Source organism: Leuciscus leuciscus, assembly GCF_965113295.1.
Source record: "Leuciscus leuciscus genome assembly, chromosome: 22".
In the NCBI taxonomy this organism is placed as follows: domain Eukaryota; kingdom Metazoa; phylum Chordata; class Actinopteri; order Cypriniformes; family Leuciscidae; genus Leuciscus; species Leuciscus leuciscus.
In genome coordinates this window covers 17513805-17524188 of record NC_138746.1, presented here as the reverse complement: position 1 = coordinate 17524188, position 10384 = coordinate 17513805, and the positions used below count along the sequence as shown (strand labels likewise).

General features: G+C 37.2%; 1 protein-coding gene across 5 annotated transcripts in view; it reads right to left on the bottom strand.

The window, feature by feature from the left end:
- Positions 1-10384, bottom strand: part of arhgap22a (Rho GTPase activating protein 22a) — a 30360-nt gene that overhangs the window by 3541 nt on the left and 16435 nt on the right. For 4 of the 5 annotated variants that reach the window (XM_082154192.1, XM_082154193.1, XM_082154194.1 and 1 more), the window contains 6 exons: positions 5124-5252; positions 3522-3729; positions 2597-2729; positions 1450-1523; positions 1203-1324; positions 239-1130 (listed from right to left, as the gene is read on the bottom strand). In XM_082154192.1, coding sequence (XP_082010318.1) covers positions 239-1130; positions 1203-1324; positions 1450-1523; positions 2597-2729; positions 3522-3729; positions 5124-5252 — 1558 coding nt within the window. Of the gene's footprint in view, positions 1-238; positions 1131-1202; positions 1325-1449; positions 1524-2596; positions 2730-3521; positions 3730-3859; positions 4244-5123; positions 5253-10384 lie in introns of those variants that run through there. The other variant, XM_082154196.1, reaches the window with a different exon arrangement.

The following is a 10384-nucleotide window of genomic DNA, read 5'->3' as shown; positions in this document are numbered from 1 at the left end:
TGAAATCAAAATTAACAATTCTTTATGACAATTCAATGATATCCTTAGTTTTAAAAAATGTATGCCCTTGTAATCTTTAATCAAAAACGAACTTCCCCTCCCCCTCGCAACAACATCTCAACTTACACACTTCAGCTTTGAAAAGATTCTAACATTAAAGAAACGGTGAGAGAGTTTATATTGCTCACTTAATTTAATTAGTAGTAAACTTTAATCATCAGTGTGCTGTGGAACATACCTTCGTATTCGTGATTCATAGTTGGCCTTCTGTTTCTTCAACTCATCTTTCAGCTCTGTTACCAGGCTGTTAAATGCTGTTGTGGAAGTGTCAGTATCTCCCGTGGCGTCCACCACATCTCCAACATTTCCATTCTCACTGCAGCCTGCACTGCTCACACACATTTCCAGTGCTTCGCTGCTCTCCGTGACCTCTGAACTCCTGTCCTCACTTTGCCCTTGGACAGACCCTCCAACTGACCACTCCACCTTCACAGAGTTCAGCCCAGAAGGGTCACTTGCTACGGAGTCGGCCACTAAAATCTCGCAAGAGGACGTGGACCAGGGCGTGCTCGCGACACTGGGTACGCTGAGACTGGATGAGGTCACGTTGTCGTAAGTGGACAGACGGTGCGACAGGGCTGAATCCTTTCCCATGCGCTCTCCTGAAGAAGTGCGCCGATGGCTGCGGAGAGAAGAAAGCCCGTTCATCAACCAGTTGCCCGTACTGGGCAAGGTAGACACGTCCACGGACGAGCCCCCTATTTTCGCGGGCTGAGCGCGTACACCTCCACTCTTGAAGGAGTATTTCCAGGAGGGGAGGGATTTCATCTGCTTGCTGGGGCTGACCGTCACACCAGCTTTTCCCTGAGGTGTCATTTTGGCAGTGAAAGGGGCACCTGTATTGATGTCTAAAGACGTGGCACTGTCGCACGCACTCTCTGCCACTCTGGAAGCCTGGCTCAGTGATGAGCAGTTCAGCATCTCCTCATCGGAGATCCACTCCGCCATGCTGCGCTGACCCGGGAGACAACTTCCGGTCTGCTCAGAAGACATATCTCCCTCAGTCCCCACATAAAGACGCTCATGTTCACTGATCAACACCGTCATCAGGTGCTGAACCTGGGAGGTTCCTAAAAAATTATTTAAAATGACTCAGATATTAGTTTCTAGCTGTATATATTACAATGTCTGCAAATACTTACCTTCCATCATTGAAACAGGGTCCTCTACTTTAGGCCGAAGGATATTTGGTCCAAATACTGTTGCAAGGTTCTGGACGCTCATCTTGTTCTCAATTGAGTGTGACTGCACCTCATCTAAGAATCTACGTGAAGACATACAGTATAGACAACAGATATTCATTCATCATTTATTGAAATGAGTAAAGCAGTCATTTCAAAAACATTGACATGTACAAGAAAACTGATGGAATGCTATGTATTCACTTACTTGCAAATGTACTTTAACAAATTATAATTAGCCTGAGGAAGAGTGTACACCTGCTTCACAAGCTCATCTAGTCCCTTTAGGAGACACACATGGGAACACGATACATTAGAAATCCAGGAAACAAGAACAACATGCAGTGAGCTTTTCTATGAAATCATCCATTTTAAAAAGAAGTGAAATAGTTTTGAATGTGCACTTCAAATCCTAAAAGTATATTTTAAAGGTAATATAATATTAATGAGATAAAAGGCCACTTAAGTGTACATAGAGTACACTTTCATGACTATTTTTCTTAACACACTTAAGTACACTTTTAAAAAATGCACTATGTAATCATAATTAAAAGTTGTTTTAATAATCTTTTGTCATAATTTAAAGAGGTAAACTTATTTTGATGTGATGACTAACATACTAAAGCTCATGTAAAGTACTTGCTTAGAGTTTTAACTGTAGTGTGTTAATATTACATTGAAAGTTAATATATTTTAAACATACTAAAATGCAAATTCATCATTACAAATGTGTAATTGCAAATATATTTAAACATACATGACATACAAGTTTTAATAGAAATTACATTAAAGTATATTTTAGTTTACCATAAATGCTTGTCAGAACATTCGGCAGTGCACTTTAACCCTATTTTCAAAGACAACAGAAGTAATTGTGAAATTACATATAGGCCTGGTATCACAGACAGAGCTTATATTAAGCCAGGATTAGGCCTTAGTTCAATTATGAGGACATTTAAGTAGCAAAACAATGGCACAGACATATTTTAAGATATGTCAGTGCAAGTTGCTTTCAGTTAAAACAGCTCAAATGTGCATTTTTAGTCTGTGACTAGGCTTAAGCCTTATCTGTGAAACCAGTGGATAAAGATGTACTTAAGTCCTACTTAAGTGGGTCAAAAAAACTCAAGTTCAACTAATTGATTTAACATAAATTTAAAATATGATACAGGTTCACACAATTGTAAATAACATGCAAGTAAGTGCCCGGAAACATTATATTCAGTTCATACTAAATTATATTATTTCCATAACAAGTACTCTTTTAAAAGTTTACTGCTTTTTTGTTTTTACAAAGGCAATCATTATTTAATTCAACTTCATCCCACTGAAATACTGATGTACATCAGACTCACCACTTCGTCATCTTTTAACAGAAGCTGTGCACAGGTTAGAAAGTCCTCATATTTGTTAAAGGGGATCACAGGCTCGGGCAACTCCCTGAGGTAGAGCTTCAGGAGGGACGCCACGGTGTGAACATCAGTGTTACTGCAAGAGGTCACACACAGGTCAGCGGGATACACAGTTTAGTTTCCTCGACTAGGCAAGTAGGGTTAAACTGGTCCAGCACCCTGAAAAGCACCTGTAACCAGCACAAGCCAGCCTATATACTGTAGAAACTAATGCTGGTTTAAACTGGTAGAGGGAAGCATAATCTTTAAAGTCATCATGAAATGTATTATTATAAATGATTTATGAGTTTTTTTTATTAATGTGCCCTCGTAATTTTAATCAAAATAACTGGCATCGACATCTGTTTTCATGTCTGATGAGGATGTGTTTACTGGCGTGAGGCCGGGACAACCTGTCACTCACATGAGATCACAGCAATAGCAAATCACAACAATCCAAAGATTCAATAAATTCCCAATGGACAAAATCAAGTCCCGCCCAACATTCTCTCTTGTTCGAGAAGCCATTTTTTGTGGATATATGTCACAATAGGGAAGGAAAGCCGATCACAACTTGCGTTCTTCATGCTCTTATGACACTGTGGGATGTTTCTGATATCCACGTCAGTCTAAATCCTTTCTAAAAAGCAGTTTATTGGACCTTCCAAAGAAAGCTACTTGTCTGCATTTGAATTACTACAGCTTGTATACTATTTATAGCTCATACTTAAAACTTGGCATTATGTACTGCAAATATTGTTGCCCCGTTTCATAAATTGCTTGTGCTTTTCTTCATTTGTAAGTCGTTTTGAATAAAATTCTCTGATATATTCCTAAATGGAAATAGAAGTGTTTTATTTGTTGTAGAGATGTTTTGGTCTCATCTTGCCTGTCAAACAGAGGCTTATCACCACAGTCAAAAGCATCCTGGAGTTCTTTGACCAGGTTGGCTTGTCCTGGCATCCTAAAGAGACCCTCCTCTTTCAGACCCCGTTCCCGTATGAAATCCACACACTGCTCCACCAGGAGAGGGGCTAGCCGTGGTCCAAACTTCCTCTCATATTGTACTGTGTCCTCCAGTCGCTGGCCAAAGATACCTACAGTAATGCAAAAATGTAAAAAAAAATTGTTCATTGCAACCATGGCATTATCAAAATGTTAGAAATCAAAATATGTTAAAACAAAATCCCAGTAAATCTCCAAAATCTATACAGTATCCTATCGTACCTTGCAGTACAGTTCTGCCTCGTATATTACAATCTTCTGCACGCACACACAAGCCACGGTGATCGAACAGACATGACAAGGTTTTAACTTCAGACATGAGACACATGGCAGGTCCCTCCTGGCACAGGCAGCAGTCCACTTCAGGCACAAGTGAACAGTGATGCATGTGAATGTGTGTGTGCTCACAGTGAGTGTGTGCAACCGTCAGCAGTCACACCTGTTTTTGTCCTCTTTCATTGTATTGGTAATCCAGCCTCACAGAGCGTGGAGAGAATGTGGGCGTGAGAGATTACACCGAGAGGCATCATATTGCTTAACCCATTTATGCCCAGATTCACACAATGTTTTTTTTATAATCATACTGTTTAGGGTGGTTTAAATATGACAATTAAATCTGCCGCCTTATTTCATTTTGCAATATTACTAGGTATTTTATATTATTAGTTTTATAGTGCTTTTGTCATTTTGACAATTTTTTTTATTTCTATTATAATTTATTTATGTTTCAATTTTAGTTTTAATAATTGTAGTAGGCTACTTCAATTAAAACTTATTTTATTTCAGAATAAAATGTATTTTTACGCTTTTAAGTTTAAGTTTTTGATCTAATATTTATATTTTATTTTATTTCGGATTTATTTTAATAATCTGCTGCAGGCGTGACGTCAAAACCCAGAAGAATCCAGTGGTTCCCTCGAGATTTTCCAATGGGATTTTATAACGGGTTTTTTCAATTTATGAGTAAAATAAGGTCTGCGGTAAACATGACTTGATGATACTTTGACGCTTTGTTCTGTTAAACGTAAATTACACACCCATATCTAAAACACACATTTTGTAGCTGTTATGTTTATTTTAAAAACAAGGTCGTTTACACCACGCTGTCTTGCCTCGAATATTGTCTGCAATATTTAGAACTGCAATCTGTCTGGGTCCTTTGATATATAACAAAGGCTGTCTGTGGTGGATATTTAATATCATTAAAATAATATTAAAATGTTTGCCATTATTCAGACACCCCTAAATAATCCATGTTATTAAAGACCTGTAATACAATGCCTAAAGATTCAGACACTGTCATTCACACTCTGCTAGTGCTGTTGTTATTTTAGTGAGCTTGTGTATCAGCCGTGCCAGATATAGATCAGCTTGCTAGTTTAGTTTGATCGTTTTCTTGAAATCAGCAGATTATGTTGCCTCATAAGAGAGAAACTAATCCTTAGTGATTGATCTTATTTATGTATGATGTCCAGGTATATGTTACCTCCTCCAAAGGGAGCCCAGATGACACGTCTGATGGCTTTGACCCAATCCTCCATGTCATTCTGGGAGTTTGCCATGAGCAGGAAAGCCTCATGGCTGAGAGCCGATCTGTCCTTCTCTCCTGAACAGCCTATGGAGACAGAGAGGGGAAAAAAACAAATAAATCCTTTGATTGACACTGATAGCATTCAGTCTGTCAGAGTCCCTCGACACTTCAAATGACAGATAAATACCAAAACATGAATAATTCTATTCATTTATGTCATTGCAAATGCTATTTGTAGGCACATGAAAAAAACATTACATAATTGGGGAATCATTAAAAACACATATTGCTAATTCTGTTGCATAATATAATTCATGGAAGTGACTGAACAGCTATTATGTTAAAAATGTAATTGATTAAAAAATAATTATGACTCAAACATCAGTGTTCTAGGATGAATGATGGTGCAGAAAAAAATATAAATTTAATAATTCATAAATTAATACTTTTATTCAGCAAGGGTACAATAGGAATGCAGTAGGAAGGATCCAAAAGTGTCAGTAAAGACTTGTAATGTTACAAAAGATTTCTATTTCACTTATTATTATTATTATTATTATTACATGATTATTATATCAAAGAATCCTGAAAAAAAAAATGCATCATGTGGTTACCACAAAATATATTAGGCAGCACAACTGTTTTAAACAATGATAATAAGAATAGTTTCTTGGTCATCAAATCAGCATATTACAGTGATTTCTGAAGGATCCATAGACAGTATGGAAGGATCATGTGACACTGAAGACTGGAGTAATGGCTGCTGAAAATTCAGTCTAGCCATCACAGGAATATTCCTATTCCCTTTACAATATTTTGAAGTCAACTAACCACTAGATGGCACTAAAGTCACAGGGAAATCTCAAATGGCCAAAATACTGATTTCTCTTAATGACATCATCCTTCATACCAGACATTAGCCATAGCAGCACAGGAGAAAAGTGGTATATCGTTCTTAAAAAGAGGACATCCGATGAACTGAAATGTGCCATGACATTTGGAGAAGCTATCATTTGATCTGATTTCTTAATCATTCTGTTAGTGTTCTATTCAAATGAACCAAATAGTTCAGTATTAAGTTGATTTGCTTTTGAATGCTTGTTAAAGCATTGCTTTTTTGCAAAGCATTTAATGCTCCTGTTAAATTCATAGCATTATGGAACTGTGACTTCTTTTCATTTCCTTCCTCAAAAAGCCCTCCCTCTCCACCTCCCGAAAATATCCTCAGCATAAATTCTGTTCAACCTAGTTTTTGTGGATGGATGGTTCCATTATCTGTCTGAGCCTGGCTGCAGACTGCAGAGTATTGGTAGGTAGCTAGTGGCTGTGTCAGACAGCACACATACTGTAGGACTCCCTGAGGAGCGCCTGACTGTCTATCTACATGTCTGAAAGACAGGGAGTGGATGATGCATTGCCTCTGTGTTTGTGTCCTTGGAAGATGCAGTTCCACTGTCTGTGTCTCACATGTAATGGCAATAATCAAAGGCCTGACTTTGTGGGGAAGTAAAAGTGACCTCTTCAGAGAACACAAGCTGTCAATACCATTGGGACCTTCTGTTTAGAAATGGGTCTTTTGACTTATTGATTTTACTTATATTGGCACATTTGCATTGGTGTGCACACCACAATGCACAATGTGTCATTTGCAAACTGAATTAGACAGATACAGTATGTATACACAGTGGTGTAGTCTAGTTTTTTGTAGTGAGTATACTCTAATTTTGTTCAGTCTGTGGTGTAAAAAGGTCACATTAGCAAATAAAGAAAAAACACTTAAGCAAAACATGGTCAGGTCAAAGTGTTTGAGTAATTTTCGGTCCCAAATTGTTATAAATTTTACTGGTAGTCCACTGTATGAAGAATTTTGGGGTATAATATGTCACAGTTTACTTTATTTTGCTATCCTCACTTACATAAATGAACAATAGTGTCCGCACCCGCTAGTAAAAAAATATATAAAAAATTATATCTGGTGTCTGAATATATATATATAGTCCCAATAGGGAAACTAAGACTGCAGCAAGGTGCCAGAAACACTAACCACATTTATGTAATACATATCAGATAAACTATTACATACAAAAGTTCGTGAATAAACAATAAAATTATACAGAAGGCATACATAAAAGTACCAGGCTCTAATCAAGATTTGTATAAATTCAAGATTTAGTGTGTGTGTGTCTGTGTGTGTGTGTATTAATATATAAATGTACTGACTGGAGAAACTGGAAGAACTGGAAGAGAGGGCAACTCTCTGAGAGAACAAAGGAAATTAACATTTGAACTCACTCTTGTGCACCATTCGAGACGCAAGTCTCACCTCAGAATCATCCTAATTTACATCTCTTTCCCTCTTCCCCCATTCCTTCTTTCTCATGCTGAGATCATAAAAATTCACTCAGGAATCTATCTGGTTTAATGTGAATAATTATCACACATGTTTGGTATCATTTGAAATGTCTCAGTGCGACTGGTACAAAGGTCTCATTCCCAAAGAAGTAAAACAAAAGGTGATTAAGTTTTAGAGTTAAGAGATACTGTAACTTGCACACAAAGGAGGGTGAGTCTTCCAGGCAAAATGGCCTCCTGCTCTCAAAAGGTGTGAACTCTGAATGCAAATTCCCATTGTTAGCAAATGTTTCCATGTGAGTTTCTGTCTTGGTCTGGGTTTATAATGAATTGCAACAATTCTGTAACTCAGATCAGCCCATAATGTTGAAGGATCTCAAAGACTTTAGCATTATGTATTTTTCTAAATGTCGGGTTTCACCTACATCTTTTACTCTTTATCTCTGAGCATTTGATGTTATTGTATTGATTATCTTTGAACTGATTATGAAATTGGCATGATACATTTACCTGACACAATAAATTGTTACATTTGATTATTCTGACTTGCTCAGAAATTGTTTTCCCGAGTAGATTAAACGGATTCGTATGTTACCTCAAATCTGCGTCAGATTAGTGACGACTAATATTTGGCGCTAATTCAAGTGTACTTGGCTTTGCAAAGACAAGAAGGGAATTTCCGTTTATGGCAGCGAATGCTGTTTGACCAACCTAAATTTGGGTGTGTCTTACCTCTGTTTTAATTTAATGTTACTTTAGATAAGTGTACGTAAGAAATCACAGCATGGCCAATCCAAAGCTATTATAAGAGAAGTAAAGTTGGTCGACTTATATCTGTAGTAGTGGCCCTACCTCTACTGAAGTAAACGTTTAAGTTAAATTCAAGTGTATACAATTCCTATTTACCTGTTTAGTGACCTAAACTGGCGAGATTGTGATCGTGAGACCCGTGAAAACAGAAGACGTGAGGACCTCAAAAGCGACATAGTTTCCTAATCTGAGCGGGTAAAACATAATTAAAGAGTTAAAAAGAATAATCAAACATTCGCTCACTTTTAATGATGCCCAGATATCATTAAAACCCTTTTCATTTATGGAGTCAGATGAAATAACTAGGTAATACAATCTTGTTGTGTCGCATAAAAGGAAAGACAGTAACGCGCAAAGACCTTCACCCGTATTATTGGAAAACCGCCATTGGACCGATAAACAGGCTTACAATATTAATCATAGTATCCTGTAATTTCTTGTAAATTATATAACTTTTAATCAGTATCATATTATTGAAATGTTTTTGAAATTGCTGGGATTGAATGAATTTGAGTGAATTATAAGTGAACTGCATCAGGCTCATTCACTTTGCATGGCCAAAGTCAAGGTCAGAAATAATCAGTCTGCATTCACAACATAATTTTGAATTCCCAGGATTTTAGATGGCCTTGCTGTCCCTTATCTGCTACCCAAAGCTGGGCTAAACTGCTCACATCCAAATTCTCAGAGCGTGCATATCCCAAACAATGATTTTACTATGTGACATTTAGCATATTTCTATGGTAAGGTCATGGATATGGACTATTTCTAAAATGAAGGACTGAACAGTGATGTGCATTCCACTGGTGGTAAGAACCAAACAATGTCATGCCTATTTTACATGATGCATTGTTCAAGATAAAACATGTACTTGGGGAATTTCATCACTTGGAGAGTTTTTGTACTGGAGTGAGCCAAATTTTCTTCATTAATGTCCCATTAGCACTATTACACATATCAGGGAATAATAATAAAAACAATAATTCTTGTTTTGTTTTTTAATGTGCAACATAAAAGGCAAGACATTGTTTATACATACTAGATTCGTAAAAAAAAAAAACTCTTGATGTCCTTTAACCTCAATTTGGTAAATGCTTAAAGGGGTCATATCATACTAATATTTCCTACATATAATATTCATAAGTTTCTGTCTTTGAACACAAAAAAATGATTTTTTTTTAATTTATTTTTTATTGTAACAAATGCTTTGGAGTATCATCTAAAAACACACTATGAAATCCCGCTCTAAAAGCTCAGTCAGCTTTTAGGTGGCTGCAGTGTGTCTTCCTCTGTCATGTATCAGAGAGAGATGTATCAGGCAGAGAGAAGCCCGAGGAGGCACAGTGTGTGGTTTGGCCAGCAGTAGACTGGGACGACATCCAGCACGACAGGCCTGAGGCTTTCAGATGAAGATCTTTACTTTGAATCCAGCACTTTGTAGACACACTTGCCTTGAGAGATGAAAGTCTGCGTCTTAACTTAATGAGAAATATCTATCTATCTATCTATCTATTAGAAAAGCATTGTTAGCCAACTATGGTCACAAGTTCCATTGGTCTCTGTTGGTAACGACGGAACTTGCGAACATCGTTGCTTTTAGGAAACACCATTGCAAGCACCTAACAAGGTTACATCCCTTTAAAACTTTTTTTTTTCAAACCTCCTAATTCAAACTACACAAGATTTAACTTCAAACTTCAGACTGACCTTCAAACTGTTTTACACCTCCAGACGATAATTTTTCAAGCCAACATTTAAAGTATGTCTTGACAAACGTAAATTTTCTAGTGTTACCTGAAGTTCTTTACACACACACACACACACACACACACACACACACACACACACACACACACACACACGCATGCACGCACGCACACACAGAGAGAGAATCTGTAACATTCAGGGCAGATATGCAATTAAGTTCAGTGTGCTCACAGAAATATTTTCTCAGTAATACTTTATTTGAACGACCTAGCTTATCGCTAACACAATGCGTGTCAATTGTGTTTGAATTCTTTATGTAGAGAAACCAGCAAAACCAACATGCTCCA